The following is a 23,934-nucleotide window of genomic DNA, read 5'->3' as shown; positions in this document are numbered from 1 at the left end:
GCCGCCGGCGGACGTCCCCTTCCTGTAGCCGCACCGTGTGCGACTCCCTGCTATGCGCTCGTGCTTAAGGTGCACAGAATACGTAAACATAATAATGATATTCTGAAAACTCAATTTTCTTCCGATTCTCAGCCCCGCCCGGTACCATCCTGCGCCAACGTCTCAGTGGCGCTAAATTTGCTCTGGCTCCGGCCACCTTTCGCTCGATCCTTGGGACGATGGGTGTGTGCAAGTGTGTGTGTGTCCGTGAAAGTCTCGTACGTGAAGATCGTCCATGGATCACCTTCTTCAACAATGCTCCCCCAGCACCGCACAGTGCAACGTGGCAGTGGGCCAGGAACGGCGTGCGTTCACTCGTTTGGGCACGTACACTGCCGGCTAAACGGTGCGATGAACAAACCAGCGCACGAGCGCCAGAACAAAGAATGGTTGGTTTGTGTGTTTTATGCCACTTGCCCAGCAAAAACTAAGATATCAGAAGCCACCCAGGAGAGAGGACGGTAAGAGACTGCCTTTCGGTTCGGGGGGAGGGGTTTTGGCCCCGAGTACGCCATGCTTATGCATCGACACCAGTGTCGGTTTTTCAAAGAAATATTTTAAATTGTTTAATTGTACCATATCCTTCCGCTTCTGCACCGGTGTGCCCTGGCCCGGTGGTTCGCGGTTTGCTACAGTGCCGATCTGTGCTTCGTACGTGTGCAAAGTTAATGATACACAGTCGGCTTTCCATCGAGCGAGAGATTCGAAGTACGCGGGTGGAAATTGAAAATACAGAAAACAATTAACCCGGGCACATTATCGCACCGTTGGGTGGCATGTGTGAGTATGGGTTTTTTTTTTGTATGTGTATGTGTGTGTTCGTATAAGTAATGGCATGCGGTTTTTCGGTAGTGCATGACTAAGCAAAGGTGCTGAATTAAACATTTAACGAACGGCGCTTAAATACGATGTTGCGGATGGGGAATAAAAATGGCCCCTTAATGAGTTTGGAACATGCTTTAACTGCAGATATTAAAAATGATTTGCTTCGGATACTTTTAACTGCTAATAAATAAAATTTGTTTTGTTTTTTGTTTTATTTCTTCTAAAAGAAATTTTATTCAAAAAAACGTTCAAATACATTTGTCAACATCACTCAAACTAGGAAGCAAACGCTGTGAAATAAAAGGTACACACACCTATCGTCCTGTGAATCTTCGGCAGAAACGGAAGCCTTCCAAGCATGCTGCATATCAATCGGAAGCACACTCGTTCAGTCCAATCATTCCACCGAGCCGCCTGTACCCTGTTTCGAAACATCATCTTTCTCGTTTGCATCTTGGCGCGATGGTGTCAACTTTTCTCTCCTTTGGAGCACACACTTTTTTTGTGCTGCTGTTTGTGGCTGCTCCTGAAACGAACCGAACGCATTGATTGGTTCTCCCCAAAGCGCTCGCACCCAATTTGTTTGTGTTGCAGCTGCCACGTGGTTGATTTTGTTTATCTTGCTGCGCAATCAACGCTTCTGCAGTTGATTTGGAAGGAAGCAGAAGGAAATGGATCGGTCTAATGTTTCCTTTTCGGTCGCAAAACAGTTCGTTTCACATCGGTGCATGGATCGGTGGCACATCGGTGGTGCAGCATGAATGCGGTTCGGTGAAATTGAGTTTTAGAATATATTCTTTTGGAGGAATTGTTTCGTTTGAAAAGAGATAATTAAGGTTTATTTGTCTGGTTATTAAAAAGTTAACACGTTATTTCAAAAATTGCAATATGCATGACGAGAGCCATTGCATTAGAATCAGATTCTCTTCTTTTAGTCAATCTAGTCCTACTACCTTTGCCAACTTTAGCCTTCGGATTCGTTCTATGTGGATATAATGACCCATAATTGATCTTCTCTTCTTCTTCCTTGGCACTACAACCTCGAGAAGTCTCGGCCATTTCTGGCTTTCTGTGACTTAATTTTACCCGAAGCAAAGTAGTCAGCTCTGCTTACAGGGAAGCGGTCTAGATGGGCTGTGAACCCTGGTCCTGCCGCGCGAAGTCCGGACGGTCCTAATTATTGATGAGCCCTTTTTTAAGGTTTTAATTTTTCAACCTTTGCCAATTTGAGCCTAGGGAATGATTTTTTCTGATTATTTTCCTATATTTGATCTGCGAAGAGTTTGAAGAGCTAATGGTGCAGATTAGCTTCAGATATTTCTAAATAAAATCGTTTTTTTTGTGTTTATAACATTTCAAAGATGACTTCTTCGGCACTGTAATCTTGAGAGGCTTTGGCCTACTAACTCTGGCTTTCCTTGACTTGATTTTATCGGTCAAGACGGTCTAGAAAGGAATTGATCACCGGTTCTGCTGTGTGAAATCCGGTTTCGCTATCTCCTGCGCTACTAGACCGTCCCGATGGATGCCTCACTTCATCATAAGTATTGTAGATGTTTGTTTTTCGTGGGCTAAAAAGTTTCAATACATTTTTAATTATCTCGTTGTCTTATAGAACCTTTTTTAACTTGCAGAAATCTCTGACCATCCAATTTTGGGTTTTGTGACTTGTTTTTCTATTACTGGATAGTCAATTCAGAGTATGGGTCATTGGTGATTTGTATGGGATTCGCCAAATGGTCCTGTCATGGAACACAACAGCTTAGTTATCAATGTTGGACCAAGGTCTTTGGAGGCCCCGAGCGGAATCACAGTTTAGGCTCCTCTAATTGTGACTCGTTTATGAGTAAGATCAACAGGATTTCCTTCGTCGACAAGGTTCCCCTTAACCAGAAGCCCCCGAGTGGTCGCTCCTTCCGCTCCTAGGTCTTATCCGCCACTGTTGGATACAATTGGTTGGAGCGACTGAATGTTTCTCAAGGCTTTGGCAACCAATAAGAATAATGTTTTGAAAATCTAATCACGCTTAAGTTAATAAGTCGACCGAAAAGTAATGTTTTTTATGTCATTAATTATGTCTTTTATTCTAAAAATATTCACGATGAAGCAGTATTACACATCCGGAAATACGTCGACAAGCCGTCATACTAAACATATAAATAAATAGTATACATCCTTTTAATTTAATTGGTTAGATCTGCAAAAACAGCTTTTCACAACTTTAACCATTATTCAAGTTTATTGATTTGAAACATACCTGACTTTTACTCACTGAGATTTTTTAATTTCTTTCTTTTTGCAGGTATGTTGACAGAAGAAAGCTCTAGAAGTTCAATGTGCGCGTTCCATTGCTACAGGAAGGTCGGTCTGATGTTTGGAGTATTAGTGCAGATCGCTTTTACTTTCACTATCAAAACTTAGATTCTTACCATCAAATATATCTTGGATCAACCAGATTAAAACTAACTCAAAACCACCCAATCTGGAATGTTGGAGAAATGAAACCCACTTTATCTGGGTACTCAAGTTCCAGTGCTCCTCTTAGATTTTTAACTCAAGCGATGTAATTGAGGAGCATGCAGGACTAATCTGGAGTACAATTTGATACCCGGGTTGCGGATACCACTTGCAGGCTACTTAAATTGGATTATTATCAAGATTTTGTAAACTGACCCCTTAAACTATCAAAGAATCTATCTTCAAACGGTCACTACCACTGCAATGCAAAAGAACACACTTGCTCTGCACAGTTTCCAAACCCTCGGGCTAGCTGCCAGGGAAACATCAAATAAACTCTTGGTTACTTCCCTTATCGTGCCACAATGTTGCACCAGCAAAGGCAAACCATTGCCGCATTGTTTCGATGCTGCTGCTGCATCTTTCCTTGAAGGAACTATCAAAAAGATTATATAATTACAGGTCATGATTTATTCCATTACGGAGCAGCCACTCCCCTATACCGTGTTCAGCCATTATCTGCCCTCGGCAGCATCTCGAAGGGCTAGGAAGCTTTTTGTTTTCGATTTAAAGATGAAAGGAAACTCCGAGTCCCCCGTTCAGTTTTAAGGGGTTGAGAGAGATTGAATAGACGAAGGTAATGATGAAACAAAAACGACTTCCATTGCATTTCTCCTGTTTTGTGGGCATCAGTCGACCGGTGTGGAAAATGGACTTCGTCTTGATTTAACTTCAGCGCTGAGATCTTCCCCTCGAGCGGGAGCATGACGCATCAGGATGTGATGTGTGCACGTGTTGCATAGACACATTTAAAAAGGGGAAAACGTTTCCTATGGTCAGCATTAATTGAGTGCTCTTCATGGTGCAATAAATAGTTTCTGTGGGTGTAATTGAAACCCCTGTTCGTGGAAAAAGCTTTCCTTACACCGTTGCTCACAGTGCAGTGATGCTCAGCAATTGGATAACTCAATCATATTAGAACCATCGTACACACCCGGTGTGTTTACCACAGGACATCCCCCATGCTAGTGCTCCATTACGATGTATGTTATCTGCAGGAGATTGAGTTAACGACACTCTTGCTTGCGATGCTTAATAATTTCCATCGTTTTGGACCGGAGCGGAGGATTGATACTTAAAAGCATACGGTATCAACTCAGCACATTATAGCGCAGCGAAACATTCCACATTCATTTCAGTGTCTCTCTGCTCGGGCAGCAATATGCCACCACGAAACCACCACACTCATCCATGTCAGGTGACCACGCATCATACATTTTTCATGCGCCCGACCGCCCTGTGCGTCTTTTCATTTCGCTATTTTTGTTCACCCTGACCACTCGACGAAAGCCATCCCCAACCGCGCCAGTCCGGAAGATCTTTCTGCTCACTGAGATGGAGAAAAGCTTCGCCCAGTGCGGTGGCCTGGAATCAGGATGAAAATATCCTAATCCAGGACAGCAGCAAAAAGTGGAATCCCAACATCCTAACGTCGTTCGGACATGTCACTCGAAATCGTTGGAATCATCATCTTAACCCCCCGCTCAAATGCCTCAATGCCTGAATGCCGATGGTCCGGAAATGGCAGATACGATAGATCTGTTTTCTGTGTGATGTCTGATTTTCCGATTTTTCGGTTGATGAAAGTTGTACATTTCGTCTCACACGCAAGGTAGCAAGGTAGCCTTCTGAAAACCAAAGATGGCACTCCAATCGGACCAACCGGACATGACAGGATCTCGGTATCCAGCACCATCTGACACGGCATCCCGTGTGTTGGGGGGGTCAGACATCGGGGTGGGCATGCTCAGTTGTCCGGGTTTACGACTTCGGGCTGTGGCCGTCGTCATGCGAATTGTATCGTTTCGATGGGACATCGAGTTTTATGATATGTTGTTGCTCCCTGTGTGCTGGGAAGAATCGAGGGATGCTACCGGGAGCTTGGCACACTGCACGTATATCGACCGAAACGTATTTCGGTTATCTTGGGACAGAAATAATAAGTCATCAGAACAACCGGTTTGATTTCAGCAGACCTCGTTCTGTCCGGTCGTTCTGGTCCGGGGGCCAGGGAAGACCCGGGAGCTTTTTGCCGATACACACGTACGCGCTATAAAAGTTAAGACGTAGTTACAGCTAGCAGGCCCAAAAGGCTAGAGCACCGAGCATCGAAGAACAGCTGGTTGGTTGGAAAAGTTCCACTGACCAGATGGTGACCGGTGGCCGGTACGAGTTTTGAGATGCTTCACCGGGCTGGGGCCGGGAAAATTTTCTCCCCACGAGGCACGTGCTTGATTAACGAACAGTGGGATCCCTGGTGCATTGGAAATCATACCGGGCGCCGTACGTGAGTTACTTCGTTTAACTTTGCGCTTACGATTGCAATGAAAGTATCAACGTTTATCCTTGCCGTTCGTTTGCCGTGGAATGTGCTTATTTGTCATCATAAAAATCAATGAGAAGAAATAAATGGCGGCGGTTGGGTTTTTTTTTCGGGAGATCCTTGGTGATATGTACAACGACAATGATAGCTTAATTTTGATTGTGAAAAAATATCTTGGCTTGCAGAATTGAAGAGTCCTGAGCTCTTTTTAAGTTCTGAACGAACCTTTTGCCTATCATTGCCCAACTTCATCTTCAAGAAAATAGGTTCTCAACTGTCCTTATTTAAATGTGCTACCCACTTGCAATTTAACTGATACCGTTTCGTGTCACTTTTGCAAGCTAATGAAACTCATGATCACGTCCAAACGCGTCCCACTGTTCCACATTAGCTGTTGTGTCACTCCTCAACAAAAAAAGCAGGAACAATAACACGTTAAACGCGCGCCAGTTGTGATTGCATTGCACAGCTGTCTTTGATTGCATCGTCCTATCATTGGAGAGAACGGCTCGTACACGCCCGTAGAACGGTGGAAAACTTCACCAAGGATACCTAGCACGTGATGGGGTAGAGGATTCGTTCCGCCTGCGCGAGGAAACCCCCGTCCACAGTTAGGAAACGTTGGCTTCTGTCAACGCGAAAAGCCGCGTACGACGATGTAACGATGCTAGCATCTGTCGCACTCGAGACACTTTTCCCAAAAACTAAATCTCCATCCACTAGTGGCACTCGAGTATCGCGCCAGGGATCTGGACGCGATTGGGCCACCAAACGCTGGTCGCTTCACATTTCGAGGAATTTGTCTAACTGCAGGCTTATGCGAACGAGCGCAGGGGGACAAAATAAATAATCCAGCAAGTTAGCGAAGGAAAAGGAAGTTGGATATCGAGTCCCCGGAATCCGGATGCACGTGTGCAAGAATCGGAGCCTAGGACTGGGGAGCAAAGGAACTCCTCGCAGGCATTGTGTGATGGCCGGGTGTATATGGTATATGTTTAGTATGCTTCTCGTCTCCAATGCAACGTGCATGCACACAAAAGCTTTGCGTCTAAATATTGAATCGGGCCAAAAACTGCTGACTGCAGCCGGACGGCCAAAGTTTGCCCGGTTCCTGCGTCCTCGCGCTGCGACAGCTGTCGCAAACGGCACGGTTGGCCTTTTTTTCTCTGTTGTTGTTTCTCCTGCTCAGCTTCACTCCCTCGCAACGGGCTTTGAGTTTGATAAAGTGGCCTCAAGATGGAAGTACGTCAAACTGTGCGAGAGCTACAAACAAGTACTCTGTGAGGGGACCACACACACACACAATTCTCGTGCACTCTGGAGATAAACACATTTCAGCCTATTTCTGCCCAGGGCTTTTCACAGCTTTTGCAAAAAGGATTTAACTTTCGCGATTGGGGAGCTGAGGTTTTCCAGCGACGAGTTTGATGCAAACACGGTGAGTGGTTTGCGTAAAAATTGTGTAGGATTTTTCACTCGTGTCTGAAAATCTGCGCGAAACGACTGCATCATACATTATGGTGCATAATGGTGTTATGAAACGGAACCGCGGAACCACTGTTAGCCATGCCTAGCTTGGAGTGAACATCAACAATAGAGAAACGTGTGTGGCTAGAGCCAGAGCCTCAAAACCGTTGCTAGCGACTGTCCGTACAAGCTAAACGAGGTGAGTGATAGAGTTGCTTGATGTATGAGGTCCATCCTGGTTGTGACAGATGCCGCTTCGGGTAGTGTGACTCAACAGTGACAAGGCAAGCTTATCAGATGGCTTCCAGTGGCCGTGGTGTGCGTAATACGGCTCAATACATCTGTCTGTTCCGATCGTACTTTTCCTGTCCGGTAGCCGGTAGCAACATTGTACTGAGGGAGACGTGGAGCGTCTCAGCAAACGCAACAAACGATAAACTAAGCCTGTTAGGTTTCGCTCGAGCCGTGATGATTCTAAAGTCCGCTCAATTATGGCACTTGTTAAATGACCATGTGGTAGCAACGAAGGTGTCAGACTTTTTCAAAACGAAGGACCGGCGAAGTTCTTGGCACATCATTCTGTTACGCTCCATCGATAGTGGCAAAAGGGAGCTGTATCAGAGGAACACAAAAAAACCAAGGACAGCCATCTCCACACGAACAATGAACCTCACCATGTGGAACGGCTCTAAGTATGGGTGTATGTGCTTCGTGCCGAGCAAAGTCCTTTGCATATCCTTCTTATTCATGAGCTTCGTACCCTTTGATCTATGGTAATTCCCTAGCGTGTGTGTGCCTGTTCATGTTGCACAATTCTCACTATCCAGCCCATTTTTCCGGTCGTTCTTTCACTTTTTCTCCCTTTTTTACTAGATTTTTTAAAGCTGAACCACACAGCAAACACAGTCGCCCGGCCGGGGCTATCCAGCTTACCGGCTTCGCTAGCACAACTTGACGGTTGGCCGGGGTTCAAATGTCAATTGAACCTTGTTGCGGGAACCAGTGTGGGAGGTAAAAATGTGTCACAAACCAGAAAAAGACAAAACCGGCCACGAATAAGGACCATTCAGCACTCTTCAGCAGGCTTTAGCGTCCCGAAACGTGGTGGATGATCGCGAGCATGTATGTACCGCGTTCCGGGATGGTTTTGTGTGCCGCGATACTTTACAATGGATATGAGCGGCAAATTAGAAAACATTTCCTTGGTATTCTATGAATAACAAACGTACGCCTTTGACTTTAGGTGAAAGAACACGCCCAGTGCAAATCGCGCGCGTTTTGCGCTTGGTGTTCGTTGCGGTGGTTTTGGTTGCTACTTTTGCGTTTGGAGGTGTCTTTGATGTTTCCGTTTTCAATCCGGAAGACAATCGGGTGGATTTGAATACACGCGAGCTTTGGCTTTTGATTAGAATGGGAATGGGTAATGGATAATCTTGAAACTGAAGAGAAAATTGAAGTTCGTTTCTCAGTATTACCATATCCTAAAAGCCCTTTGAGGAATGCCTATGCCGTATTAGTATCTGAAATTATTGATCGCTTTCTGAATCTGTCATGTTCTTTTGATGTCTTGTATAGTTTAATATGTTTGGATCTAACCAATTAGCCTAACCATCACAACTTAACTTGAGGTTCCTTAAGATTTCCAAAATAAAGTTTTGCAGAAAAGTGACCTAATGGTACTTATTTTGTATGGGAATTGATGGATGAGGTCGGATGCCATTTGATGTAACGACGACTGAGCAGTATCCTTACGGCTAGATGGTCCAGAAAGTATGTTCTCTCCCAAAATCACCTCGTTTCTGCGTTACATTTATCATATTTAAAGATTCAGAAGATTTATAATGAAGTTTCAGAATGTTTTATAAAGCTCCAGTTACCTGGCAGGCCTCAGGATCCAGGCAGGTCATCTTCAGGATGACTTTGAAGGTACTTCAGCTACAAAACGCTGTGATCTACAATATATAACATATTATCTATGAAAGGCATCAAATAGTCATACTCCGTCAGGACAATCCTATTGCAAGGTTTAGCTTTATTGATAGTAGATGCGCCAGCAGCGCCACTGGTTTTCACAGGGCAAACCGAGGGCAAGTTGGTGTTATCACAAAGTCTTCTTCTTCTTCAGTGACACTACAACCTCGAAAGATCTTGGTCTATCATTTCTGGCTTTCTGTGACTTGATTTAATCCGCTGCATAGTAACTTCTTTAATACGAGTAAAATAAAGTCTTAAAAAGCTAGAAGGGGACTACTACCGAGGGCGGCCCGGTAGTAGATACGACAGCGGCGTTGGTCTTCACACATCAGGACCGAGGTTCAAATCCCATGTGGGCCGTTCACCTATAGTTAGGACTGACTATCCAACTATGCGGATAGTAGTCTATCAATAAGTCTAGTGAGTTAGAAATTGCAGGCGTGATGTTAAGAGGTCGTTAGGCAAAGAAAGAAGAAAAAAAAGCCAGCAATGGCAGGCCGAGACCTCTTGAGGTTTTAATGCCTAGGAAGAAGAATAGAGTTTCTCTTCAGCTAATTTACAAATCTTTGGATACAATGTGATATTTACATTTTTTAGAAACTTGTGACAACTGACTGCTACATTTTCTTGGCCTCTTATCTTAAACCTTGTTTTTTTTTATGTTTAGTGAGTGATAATAATTTATAGTTACTGATATCGATTATTAATAGAGTATCAGGGGCTAACGTAATAACCAACTAAGATGTTGTAGGGTTTGCTACCATGAACATGAACAAGGACATCTACCAGTTTTTTGAAAATTATTGACGTTTCTGCTAGATTGACCATGCAATCTAAGATCTTTTTCTTGTATTAAAATTCTACACAATCAATTTTCCTGTTAAAAAGAATAAGTTCGTGAATAACGTATTTAAAAAAAGACTAATTAAGTCACTCAAATTTTTATGACACTCTCCTCATCTTGGACATTATGTTCAAAGGCCTTCTTAGTGGATTAGGTAGATTCACTGAAGTTATTCCATGTAGATCCTTCTATTTTTTCAAATTTATTCTTCCAGATGCTATGTTCTCTGGCGATCCAGATCTGTGTTCTCAATAACAGAGTCCAGCAGTCAGATAATTATCTTCAGGATAATTTGTTATTAAAACCCACACCACGTATTAATTCAAGCTTGCGAAAGTTACAAATACTGTATCGGTTGAAATATTTCTCCTCAAGTATTTGAAGGAAAAAAGGCTCGTTGCCATGCCTATTTTGTATCTTGTTGTTCACTGCTGCTCTATTTGCACGCGAGGCCCGTGGGCAACATGTTCAATTAGGAGGTTTATCTCATCGTCGAAACGATCAAATGATAATCTGGTTTATGATTTCGTACGTAAACGTAAGCGCACTTGACGATGGTGCCCTGGAAATCGGCATTCGGTGGCACCCTCATCATCATCAGCATCATGCTCATGTTTCTTCCCGAGCTTCTTCAGCACCACCCCTATGGTGTGCCGTTGCCGGAAGTTCTGCAGAGTACTGCGCCCCCCCCCCCCCTCCCCCCTCCCCCCCAATGAACGATAAAGCATCAACAACCGGGAGAGAGAGAAAAAGAAGCCATCGCAGGATCTAATATTTGCAGTTTTCTTTTCTGCGTATGAGTCCTCTAACGTTCATACATCTTTGGTGGGCAGAATCGCTTTGAATCGACCCACACACACACGCACACACACACCGGAAGCGGATCCCTTATCGTTTTGCGAGTGAGCGACCGTGCGTTTGTTGCCTTTCGGTACGCCCTCAATCGTTACGTAGGCTTAATATTTAATGCAATTTTCGGTGCTTAACATTTATTTATTCATAATGATCATCCGGCACCCGCGAAGGCGGACTGCTCGCTTTGCTTGGAATTGTGCCAAGCCGCCGGGATACGTATGTTTCCCTAACCGAACGAGTGGCTGGAAATTGGACCGTAAAACTTTCCCAACGCAACCATCGCAACCGGCTCTATTCTCTAGTCTCCGTGAGTTCGATTTATTTTTCCGTCGTGCTTGGTTTTCCTTTTTTTTTCTTCTCTCGTCGTGCGAGAAAAATTGTAAATACATGTGGGAGCCTTTTGCATGAAAGCATCGCGTTCTATTTTCCACCCAACGGATTCGCACCAGCAACTAGCGCCAAGGTTGACTGGCGATAAGATCATGATAAATAGAAGGGTAATTCGGCACGGTGACACCCAGCACCGGATGATGATCCGGAGCAAAAACCGAAAGGTCGTTTTCTTCCAAAAACAACCCTGCTCATCAGAATGGAATGTGTACTCGGGTGGATACAGGAGCCCCATGCTGGGCGCACGGAGGGACAATTAGGACGTCCTTCTTCTCTAGTTCCAGTCTTCCAGTGAAGATGGGCGAAACGTAGGACGAAGATTTGAAGATTGTTTTGTAGCGTGGTTTTTCCACCAAACTCCTCACTCACTTCGCGTTTCCTAACCCATCGCTGTCTCGTTATGAAAAGCTTATTTTGTGTACCCGATTGTTGAGTACAAAAAAAAAAAAAAACGCTTCCTTCACTTCCTCACAACCCGTGATAGAAAGAAAACTAGAATCCGGCACTAATAGGATTCCCCGCAAAACACTGTTTGATTCTGCCGGTGTTGCCATCCGGCACTCTTCAACGCGAACTTCATTCAAACACGGTAAAGACTCGCACGTAACGGATGCGCCATCACGCTCGTCGGTGTGTCCTTACGCGCCGTTGGTCTATGGTAGGTTGTACCGTGTAGTTGCCTGTTGTAAGTCATGCAACGCTTCTTCTGTACCGTTCCGGGGACTCACACACACACACACACGCGCGCATATATCTCGTGTCAAAAAGTTGGGCAAAAAGTCGTCGCCTAACACACTGCGAATGATGATTTATGTGCACGTCTGTATGATTTCATCCCATTTCAGCTCTCGAAGAAGTCGAGCAGGGAAAGCTTCGCAGGACGGGCGCAAAATGGCATGCTGACTTTACGGCATCGCACCGTACCGTACATCTAGTTCAATTTTGTCTGTACCTTTACCGTTTTTAAGGGGTTTTTATTTCTCTACCCAGGACGATTCATAGAATCTTTTTTCTGAAGAGAAAAAATGTCATCCTTCCTTCGCCTGGCAAGAATCGTTCCTTTAAGTTGCCCGTGTACGTTGGTGTGCTGGTGAACCTCTTCATCACTATCTAACCTTTGAACGGGTAGGGATCTAAGGCAGGGCGCCAGGCTCGGGAATCAAAAGACTTCGAACGCTACTTTGGTACGGTGCGGTGGGTAGGATCATAAGAAACGAAGAAGACAAACATTGTCCCTATCCTCCCGGTCCCAGCATCTAGTAGATGCGCCCGCGAGGGAAAAGCCAGAGAGCTGGAAGGAAATAGTAATCAGCGGATGAAACAACCAGCAACGGGCAGTAGCTCAGCTTGTTCGTTTCCGTTCGTCAAACATGCGGCACTGATAACGAACGAGGCAACGAAATGAAAGGGATGTCATGAATTATGGATGAATTATGCTTTTGCTGTGGCCGGCCCGAGTGGAGTCGAGTTCGCGAGTTTTTGGGGAAGGCTAACTGTGTTGCGAAATACCAGCTCGCTGGCGAAAGGTTTTGCAGGCAAAAATGTTTGTCTAATATCTTAAAAATTGAATGGAACGTTGTATCGCGGGAATCGGAGGATCAAGGCTAAGGCACAGAGAGAGAGAGAGAGAGAGAGAGAGAGAGAGAGAGAGAGAGAGAGACTCTCGTACACCTTTACGGACCAGTTGCTGTCGAAACGTTGATGTGATCGGACGTGTTTTCTCTTGCGCGCGCGACTCACGAGTGATATTGTGTGTGTTTGTGTGTGTTAGTTAGCGATATTGCTACTCCTCTATTCCTAGCGAAATCCCCCTTTTTTTTCTTTTTAACGTCACAGTGCACGCAAAACGACAGATTCTGAGAAAGTCAAACAATCCCAATGACGGGCCCGTCGGCGGCCGCAGCTATGTTCCCCCCACTCTCTACTATAGAGCAGAGGGGGAGAACGTTGCCATTGTATATGGATAGAAACGGCGAGTACGGAGAAAAACGGTTTTTGCTGTTACGTACAGTGGGGGAAAAAACCCTTCCCGCGAATCCATGGATACTGAGCGACACGATTAAACGTGCAATTGGTAAAATTGTTACTGGCCGACCGTTGGATTCCAAAACATTCCTGCTGGAAACACGATCAGAAAAAGTGTTTACCGAACTGCAGAAGATCAATTCCTTGATGAACGGCGACAAGATCTCAATTACACCACATCCTACACTGAACGCCGTAAAGTTTGTGTTTACGTGCAGCTCGATTGGCGCCTTAAAATCAGAAGAGATAATAGAACATATGGGAGCAGAAGGTATCACCGACGTATACAGATTCACAAAAAGAGTGAATGGCCAAATTGTGCAAACAAATGCATATGTGGTGACTATGCAAGCAGTGGCAATTCCGGAATATGTGTACATCGGGCTAGAGAAGATAAAAACAAGGGTTTATTATCCCCGACCTATGCGCTGCAACAGATGCCTCCGATTTGGTCATACTACGAAAAACTGCGCAAACAAAGAAATCTGTGCAAATTGCGGACAAGATGCCCACGGTCACTGCACAGTGTCACCAACGTGCGTTAATTGTAACGAACATCACAACACTTTTGACAAAAAATGTCCACACTACACCAAAGAAGCGGAGATTATAAAAATTAAAACCGACAACAACTGCTCCTTCCGCGAGGCTAGATTAGCATACGAACAAAACACGCATAAGCAAATGTCAAACAGTTTTGCTCAACAAAGAATCGCTGCAGCCCAAGCAATAGACCCGAAAGATAAAATTATAGAAAATCTCACTCAAACTGTTAACCTACTGAAAGACCAGATTGCTGTTCTCACAAAAACCATTGAAAAATTCACTCAAACAAAACAGAACAAAACTGAATGCCAAAACCTCATCTCGGACTCAGATACAGAAGACACCGCAGGTAACACAATTATCACAAATAAAAATAACAAACCATCCACCTTCAAGCATCCATTGACATCCTCTAGCGAAGAACTCTCGGCCAAAAAGACAAGGAAAGGACATCGTAAATAGAAACAAAAAAAAAAAAAACAATTCATTAACCTAATCATCGCATCAGCAAATCTTTTTTAGCCTAAAATTTTAATCATGACAGCACAATCTACAAATAATTCTATCAGGACAATTTTTCCAGGTGAAACTAAACTTGTTTTGAATTGGAATATACGTAGCTTCTCAAAAAATTTAGATGAATTAAAAATATTAATAAACAAACATGAGCCGAAAATAATAACATTACAAGAAGCCTACACAAACCCTATTCTGCTCAATAGAACACCACTAAGCAGTTATCATTGGATAACTAACAATTCCCCTATCACATCCCACAGCACCTGCATGGGAATCCACAAAAGCATACCTTACACAAGAATTCGCATTAAAACTTCCATACCTTCAGTATGCATTCACATTAGAAGCCCAATAGAGTTAAATATCCTAAGTGTTTACTTATCGCCAAATTATAATAATAACATTGTAACAGAGCTGAACAACCTCCTTGCAAAAATTCCAAATCCTATCCTCATTATTGGAGATTTAAACGCACAAAACACACAGTGGGGTTGTTCCCAAACCAACAAACGAGGCACAGACATCCATAACATTTTACAACAAAATCAAATATTTCCTCTCCATAATAACCTACCTACCCGTATCGATCCTTCGACCGGTCAAATGAGCTCTATAGATCATTGTGCTACATCGGATAACATAGCATCGAGGTTTGTTCTCACCGTTGAAAATGACCTCTATGGCAGTGACCACTTCCCACTTACAGTTAAACTTAATCCTACTAATCTATACAACAATTTTCCTTCCTTCCGTCCTCGTTGGAAGTACGACATGGCGGATTGGTCAAAATATAAACAAATATTGAACAATATTCCGTGGAGCAGGATGAAGGTAAATGAACATAGATTCATTGATATAATCCTAGAGGCTGCTTCCCAAAGCATTCCTAAAAGCAGTGGGAAAATTCCCAAAAAATACGTTCCCTGGTGGAATGAGGAAGTTGCTGAAGCAATAAAAACTCGTAGGAAGTACCTAAGAAAGCTCAGGAAATTGTCAACCTCGATCACTAACGACCATATCCAACCAGCAATATTACAAAAATACAAAGAAGCAAATAAACAAGCCAAGTTATTAATAGCTAAATCAAAACAAAATAGCTGGGAAAAATTCATACAAGAAATCGATCCGTCCATATCCTCAAAGGAAATGTGGCGGCGAATAAACATTTTGAACGGCAAGAAATCCAACACAAATTTCCCTTCCCTACTCAACCCTGAAAATCCTATTAATGACTCAGTTGCCATAGCGGAAGAATTCTCAAAACATTTTCAATCCATATCTTCGAGTCATAGTTATTCCGACAAGTTTTTAAAGCACAAAAGAGCTATGGAACGGAAAAAAACATCCTTTCAAACATCCCAAGATTTACAATACAACAAACTATTTTCAATAAAAGAACTTTCTCATGCACTTAGCAAATGTAATGGAAAGTCTGCCGGACCAGATGGAGTGGGATACCCATTACTTCAACATCTACCCAGTGGTGCTTTAGAATATCTCCTCCAAATTTATAACAACATATGGTGCACAGGTAAAATCCCGCTGCACTGGAAAAACAGTTATATAATTCCTATTCCCAAACCACTTAAATCACCTTTTAACGTTGACAGCTACCGGCCAATCTCTTTATTAAACTGTATTTCTAAAATTCTCGAACGTATAGTTAACAGAAGACTCTGTCATGAACTAGAATCTAAAAACTTACTCCATAAAAACCAACACGCTTTCCGCAGCGGTCACGGTACGGAAACATATTTCGCCACACTAGAAAACATATTGACAACCGCAAAGAACAATAATAAACACATAGACCTAGCCATTGTTGACCTTGCCAAGGCTTATGACTTGACTTGGCGACATGGCATTGTACATCAATTGGAAAGATGGGGCTTCCAAGGAAATTTACCTATCTTTATACAAAACTTTTTAGAAAACCGTACCTTTAGGATTAGTATTGGCAATACATTTTCGCAAATCAAACACTTAGAAAATGGAGTTCCGCAAGGTGCTATCCTTTCTCCCACCCTTTTCCTTATTAGTATCGAGTCCCTTTTCACACATGTCCCTAATAATATCACCCCCCTCATATATGCAGACGACATTCTATTAATTTCCTCGGATGTCTCTTCCAGTAAATCGAGAAAGGCTCTCCAAACTGGCATAAATAATCTAAAAAAATGGTGTGATTCAACAGGTTTCCAAATAGCACCAGAAAAATGCAAAATCTTACGAATTTGTAAAACCCAGAAGACAAAAAATCTTAAGAAGATTTCAATAGAAAACAGCATTATTCCGAACGTTAATCAAGCTAAAATCTTAGGAATTACTCTCGACTCAAAACTATCATTCAAACCACATCTGAAAAATATCAAAACATCCTCTACATCGTACATAAATGTCTTCAAAATGATAGGATATGGAAAAATCAGGGCATCTCGTCTCATAATGATTCGATTGATTAATGGATGGCTTCTCCCAAAAATTTTGTTCGGAATAGAACTTATTAGTTTAGAGTTTGACGGTATTAATAATATTTTAGCTCCTATCTACCATTCAGCTATAAGATGCGCCACCGGTGCATTCATTACTAGCCCTATAAAATCACTTATATGTGAAAGTGGTCTTCTTCCTTTTCCACAGATAATAACACTCCGTTTGATAGGCACGGCTTTACGCAATTTAGAGAAAAGAGTAGAATGCCCGAATTTAATTCAGAGAGCAAAAGACATGTTTAAAAGGACCACTAATCATCTCCTACCAGATATTCTAAAAATAACTAGAAATTCGGAACGCCCATGGTTCCAGAACTCACATAAAATAGACTGGACTATTTACGATCAACTTAGACAAAACAATAAACAAGCATACCAAATTTCAATAGAGCATATCAACAGTAAATATTTCAACCATCACAAAATTTACACCGACGAGTCAATCTATATGAACTCCGCAGGGTGTGGCATTTACTCTGATAATTCTAGTTGCGCGATAAAACTTCCTGACTACTCATCAATTTTTTCAGCTGAGGCCACTGCTATTTATATAGCAGCAGATGAAAACATTGATCCAGACAGACCTACCGTAATTTTCTCCGACAGTGCAAGTGTATTAGCTGCAGTAGAACATGGTCGTTCAAAAGATCCCCATATTCAGGCAATAGATGCAATAGACCATGCTAAAAACATTTCCTTCTGTTGGATCCCAAGCCATACTGGTATAATAGGCAATGAAAAAGCAGATAGACTGGCAAATGAAGGTCGACAATTACCAACTGACAACTCCCCTCCTATCTCTAAGAGGGATGCACTAAAACAATGCAAATATTTAATAGAAAAATCATGGCAGAGAGCTTGGAATAAGGAAATAGACAACCTGTTGAGATCAGTAAAAGTAACAATCCAACCTTGGAAAGACCCAGATAACAACAAAGATCAAAAGATATTATCCAGATTACGGATTGGACACACAAATCTAACCCATAGCCACCTATTAGCTAAAGCACCAGCGCCACTTTGCCAGTATTGTGGAACCCAAGTCACTATACATCATATCCTAACGGAATGCCGAGGATATGAAAGGGAGCGACACCACCTTAAGTTAAATTCCAATATTGACTGCATTTTAGGACCAGATTCTAAAGAAGAGAAAAAAGTATTGAAATTTTTAAGAAAAACAAACTTATACAACCAAATATAATTAAGCCGGTAAAAAAAGGGGGAAAAAAATATAATAACAATAATAAAGAAACACACTCAACATTAGAGAGGAAAACTAAACAATGTGGTGAATTCGACTACTGCAGTAGTCTGTCGTCCACAACACAAAAAAGGACTGAGTTACCTCAACAACTCAAGTACAAACTTAGAAAAAGATTCAACTATTGAAAATAGTCTGATACTTCTAAAGTCGAAAGGAATGGGACACCTTAACGTCTCAGTAACCCTCTCACACAACCTATCCAACATTCCAATTCCTTCAACATCCACAATCCCAGTAAAAGAGACGAAAGAGACCCAAGTGGTCCAAAATCTCTATAATATTTAAACAACAACAACAACCTTTACGGACATGTGGAACGAACGGAAGGTAAAGAAATGGCAGCAAAATCTTGGTAGCTTAGGAAGGAGTTTGTTAAATTTTGCAGACACCGTTTGCGCTTGGGTCGAATGTTTATGATTCATTCAGCAACAACAGAACGAATGACCCTTCGGGAAAGGAAAATCTCGTAGATAAACAAGGGTGACTTAATAAGCTGCCCGGTGCTGTTTGAAGCACAAAAGACAGGAGATTCTGGATAAGAGAACATGCGAGGTTTATTTCGGTATCTTTTGAATCTAAATTTTTTGTTATTTATTTATAAGTCTTTTTCTCTTAAAGTTAAAGGTTCTCTAACAAAGAATGTTATTTAACGCTTGCACCCAAGAAAAAAAAAAACGCAGTGATTGATTATAACTATTTGGCGTCAAATAATCGTCAAATAATGACAAACACATCACTGCAGCAGCATGTCGAATCAAGAAATCAATTTGTTTTCTAGCGCAGCACAGCACAGAAAAACCATTTTTGTCCCTGGTTTTTCTCCTGCAGAATGTTTTTTGTCCCCAACACACCCACACGCACCGTGCACATAATCTACCGAAATTAAGGTCGTCGATTTGTCAATGCTTTCAATATTCGACGACTCCAGCAGAAGCATTAATCTTTTCCTTGTCCTTTGGCTATCCGGACGCCCGGAGGAGGGCGTTCGTTCGCTCGCTGGCAGCATGACAAATGTTGCCTTTCTTTTGCGGAGAGGTGGGATGTGAATGCTTAGGTGTTTACTGGTGAATTTGGAAGGTTTGCCCAATGTCATAGTGGGTAGGCGCGTCTTGTGACTTTTTCAAATGAAAAAGCTTCGTTTTTATGTGTGTGAATGTGATACTTATTTAAAGCAAAACTTGGCAGTGCATGATTGGCTTATGATTTAAAAGCAGCTCCAGAGAAAAAAGGAAGCATATAAAAGTAGAACAAAAATCACGGAAGGAATTATGCTTCACTTTACTCCTTTTGTTAGGCAAACACACGACTTGCCAACTCCATAGACACTCACGCTGAAATTTACTCTGCACCAACTATCCTGTCGTCTGCATTGTCGTGCTTGCATCATAATCGTACGACTCCGTTCCCACCATTATGCTCGCACAACCGGCATCGGAAACTGTAACGAGTCGACGGTCGTTCTCCCGGGGAAAAGCCGTATTCACTTGGCGACTTTTCCGAAATATGCTTTCGTCGCCGTTCGTTCACACGAAGACGACAGCTAATTGCATATCAACAAGTTTTTGATTAAATTTTATAACTCAACCGCCAAACCCGACACATGGAGGAAGTAATATGAAACTAATGGCATTTTCCCGGCTGCTTTTCATTGTCTTTGCACCTTTCGGGTGTCGGTGGGAGACAGACCGGTACGGAAATGCCCGAGAGAGGCAACGGTGACAAGTGCCGACTTCTCTCTACTGTTTCCGGCCGGGTTTGGCTACGATCCGGGGAAACGCCGTGAATATTGGGTTGGTTGTAAAAGGGTTTTTTTGTTCGCACTTTTATTCCTTTTTTTACCCGGAATGCCTATATGCCAGCGATGCATTTGCTTGCTAGCGTGGAAGAGCATGCAGGGAAAGTTGCGAAATTGTAACCATGATGATCGGGTAAATTGGGGCGATAAAACGAGCAAATGACATATCTTGCAGAAGTTTGTGATGTTTTTTTGTTTGCTTTTACTGTTGCTCCACCCGTTTTATGCATACGTCTGATATTAAACAGGCGAATCAATATGTAGAGGATGCACTTTGGTGAAAAAAAACGAAAGTTTATCGATCATAGTTCGGTAATATTGCATCATTGTGCCGATGTTCGTTTGATGGTATGGTGTTACTTATTGCCTAATTAATGTTGTTCACTCTTGAACTAATTCCACCGCAATTGTTTTTTTTTTGTGAATGACTTTGTGGAGATAAAACTATTTTGCAATTTGTTTAAATTCTTTTCAGAAAATTATCAATTAGTTATCAGTTGGATAATCAATCTTGCATATCTTCTGCCGTGTGAAGACCGGCGCCGCTTTCGCCTTGGATGTTCATAGCTTCCTAGTTAAAATATTAAAACTCACACAAGCCTGATTGTCATCTGTAAGTAACGACCGCAGCTATAGTTATTGAAATTCTCTAATGAGGGATTTATATAAAAGGATCAAATTACTTCACCTTCTTGCAACTGTTAATAATCAAGGATGAAAAAAATCATTCCTAAATGTCCGGTCGTATTGAACGGTTTTCCTTGAAAATTCAAAATCGGCAAAAATTTAATAAAATTCAAATGTTACGTTAACATCCGACATGTCTACAGTGCATGTACGCCTAAAGGTATGCAATGTGAGGCACGATCTCAGATCTGCCGATTTCGTTCGGAGAATTTGAAATTACCGTTAACCAACTCGATTCGTGCTGCTTTTTCTATGCATTCTTCGTTTCATTTTTGTATTGATGTATGGAGATACATGATTAACTAATTAAACAAATGAAATTAATTATCATTTGTTAAAAATGAAGAGAACAATGTTGAGACAATGACCCATCACCAAGCGGAAGTTCAAATTGAGTGCAGACAGTACCTCCTGAACTCAACTTCTGTTCTGGGGTATGATAACCCTCATCTTCTAAGGAATTTAGGAAAAATAGGAAGATTAAGATGCATTTTTTAATATGTACCTTCAATTGAAGAAGAATTGGAAACAATTTCATGGCAAACCGTTTATGAGAGGCAGTTTTCGGCCAGTCAGGGCATCATCTTCATTAAGTATTGTTTCTCTATTTGATTATTCTTTCTTTAGAAACACCAACAACGGAACGGATAAAGTAAATTAAAAAAACAATTATTTAGTTGTTTATCGTTTGTCAAATGTTTTCGTACTGTGAATTTTTATTTGCGATCGTTTCGCTTCAGAATGTCTGGATTCCAACCGGATCCGTCCTTTCCACGCATGTGTCCGCGTCTTGTCTTGCCATGTCCCTCGCAAAGTCCTCCGCCTACCTTACCTCCACCTTCCAGTTTTCCCTTTTCGTTTGTGTCATCATGCATCATACGTAATCATCCGTTATCATTTATGTTTTTGCAGGACGTTGTGGCCACGGGAGTCCTTGTGAGCAATTGTGCTACGAGCTGCACGATGGCATGTACGAATGCGACTGCTCGGAGGGATTCGAGCTGAACAAAAATGGCTATAGTTGCCAAGGTAAGTCGCCAAACATATTCGGGTTTTCCGATAGCTTGCACATTGCCATTCATACCACCAACTTCTTCCCAACTCTGAGGCACCATTCTGTCACGCTACCCATCTTGCGCGCGGGGGCTTAGCATAGGTTAGGGTCGGTAGCTGACTAAGAAAACGCTTCCCACCGGCACCAAACGTCAGTCTGACAAATTAGCAACAGTCCCAATTTGGTAGAAGCGGTTTTGAAACTGCGGGGTAGTGTAGGACAGGGAGCTAGTGTAAAGGATTGTTTGTGGAATAACAAAATGAACGGAAAGCCCACCAGTAGATTGGTGCTATCTGCTAGCAATGTCGCTTAAATGGTAAAGAATAGCAGAAGCTGTTCTCGGTGCAAACAGCCAGAACACAGGAGCACTGTTTTCCACCGACGCGGCTCCACTCTGCACTCCAAATCGCATGTAATCCAGCCAGTCAGCAGATAAAGTGTAGCACCGCCGGATTAAAACAAGACGGATGGTAAACATTTCGAATCAGAACCAACAGCTTCTGCTGGAACGGTGGACCGTTTGGCCCGTTTCTTGCCCGTACCGACAGAGGCACAAACAAGCGTACGTACCAAAGGGAGAATTAGGGTAACGATTTGCAGCAATCGGAAAGATATGGTTCCGCTCTACAGGGGGTTGCAAAGGGCCACCAGGTAGAGACAGGACGATGCATACAAAAACAAAAGAAAACAAAGTTCCAACACCACCATTCGGGTCATCGTTTGGCAGAAGGTGTGTGTGTGTGTTGGGTGAGCCGGTTCGAATTGGTCCGATTTGTCATTTGTCGGGTAGAGCGCACAGCGGATCCGGGAGATACGAAGAGACGAGAGAGAAGCGTGTGTGGGTAAACGGTACTGCACGAGAACGCATGTAAATCATGCTAAGCTAAAGCATTGTGGCTCTGTGGTTCACAATCTTTTTGGAAGGGGCGGGAAAAACCGGAAGCTTTAATCCGGAGGCAAGATTTTATTCGCGCTTTCCGCCCAAATCCGTTCTCGCTGGAGAGTAGTCGCTGATAGCAACTCGCCTGCCCGTCCCGAAGCGGCAGTAACCATCAGAGGTTGAGCGAAACAGAACCTAACAAAAAAAAATGGGAAGTTTTGCGTGGATCGAGGGAAAATGAGAGCAATGGGCTTACAGATAGCAAGCACACACACGCACACATTCACATGGGCTGAAAGCTGTTGAATGCAATAAATCTTCCGCCGGTTGCTTTTTGGTTCTTTTGCCGAGGTGAAAAGTTTTGCGTTTGCTGAGCTGGCGGTGGGCGAATTCTGGCAAAGGATTTCGGTGGTACACTTTTGGTCGAGTGGTTGGTGGGCAGAGTTTGTACAGTGTTGGACAAAACGCTAGGACTGCCCTGATATCTCAATACGACGGGTTTTACCTATTGTATTGATGTTAATGCCACTTGAAATTGGAGAAAGGAGTACCAGCCACATCCTGAGAGTATAGTTCTTGAAGTCGTGATATATTGATGAGACGATCATTTCATAAGATACTTAAATCAGCAAAAGGATAAAAAAAATTGTGACATTCGTGGGAGGCTTCCTTCATTTAAAGACCTTTTTGTGAATTTTAGCAAACAAAACCTTGGAGATACAGTCCTCGATCGAGAATCCTCGATAACACTCACGGTTTTGTGCCGTCGTCTACTAATCCATTATTTCGGCCGTTCTGACATCTCCTCTATCCGTGTGAACGGTCAAAAGAGATTTTACGGACTGGATCGTCCAGCGTCATTCTCATGACATGACCAGCCCTGGGAAGCTATTTAAGATAATTGACGTCAAATGATTTGTTGTTTTATTCATGAAGGACGGCCTAGCCTCATTGCAAAGTCCAATGATTTAAAGTGTCTAAAATCAAACATACCAACAAATTAGCTTTGAAGACTCTCTCTGTCAGGTTTAACGACCTACTCTAGGTCATGCCTGCAATTTCTGCCTCACTAGACTTAATGATACCACGAAGAGGACGAGATGAGCACCAACACGGGAGGACGATCCTGATTGGATTTGAACCCTTGTCCCGCTGTATGAAGACTGTCGTCGCTATGGCCTATTCCACTCAATAAGGAAGGGGCCAGTAGTTGCGACAGCGCAACTGGTCTTCACAAGGCAAGACTAGGGATCTGGGCCGTTTCCCACAGTGAGGATACTCTTTATCCAACTATGCGGTAACAATAAATCTAGTAAGTCAGAAACGGCAGGCATGACCTTAAGAGGTCAATAGGCTTAGCCTAAATAAAATACTAAATTATTTTTTCTAATTATTTGTACTTTGTGCCTTATGGTGCCAAGACGCAAAATTTATA

At 42.7% G+C, this 23,934-nt stretch overlaps 1 protein-coding gene across 4 annotated transcripts in view; it reads left to right on the top strand.

The window, feature by feature from the left end:
* The window catches only part of LOC118510096, a 172,587-nt gene that overhangs the window by 48,962 nt on the left and 99,691 nt on the right, over positions 1–23,934 (top strand). For 3 of the 4 annotated variants that reach the window (XM_036051521.1, XM_036051523.1, XM_036051522.1), the window contains one exon: positions 21,478–21,594. The exons of the other annotated variant lie outside the window; for it this stretch is intronic. In XM_036051521.1, coding sequence (XP_035907414.1) covers positions 21,478–21,594 — 117 coding nt within the window. The remainder of the gene's footprint in view (positions 1–21,477; positions 21,595–23,934) is intronic. 4 annotated transcript variants of the gene reach the window in all.

The sequence above is a fragment of the Anopheles stephensi genome, chromosome 3, assembly GCF_013141755.1.
Source record: "Anopheles stephensi strain Indian chromosome 3, UCI_ANSTEP_V1.0, whole genome shotgun sequence".
NCBI lineage: Eukaryota > Metazoa > Arthropoda > Insecta > Diptera > Culicidae > Anopheles > Anopheles stephensi.
The sequence above is the reverse complement of the archived record's forward strand: the minus strand, read 5'-3'. Positions and strand labels throughout refer to the sequence as shown.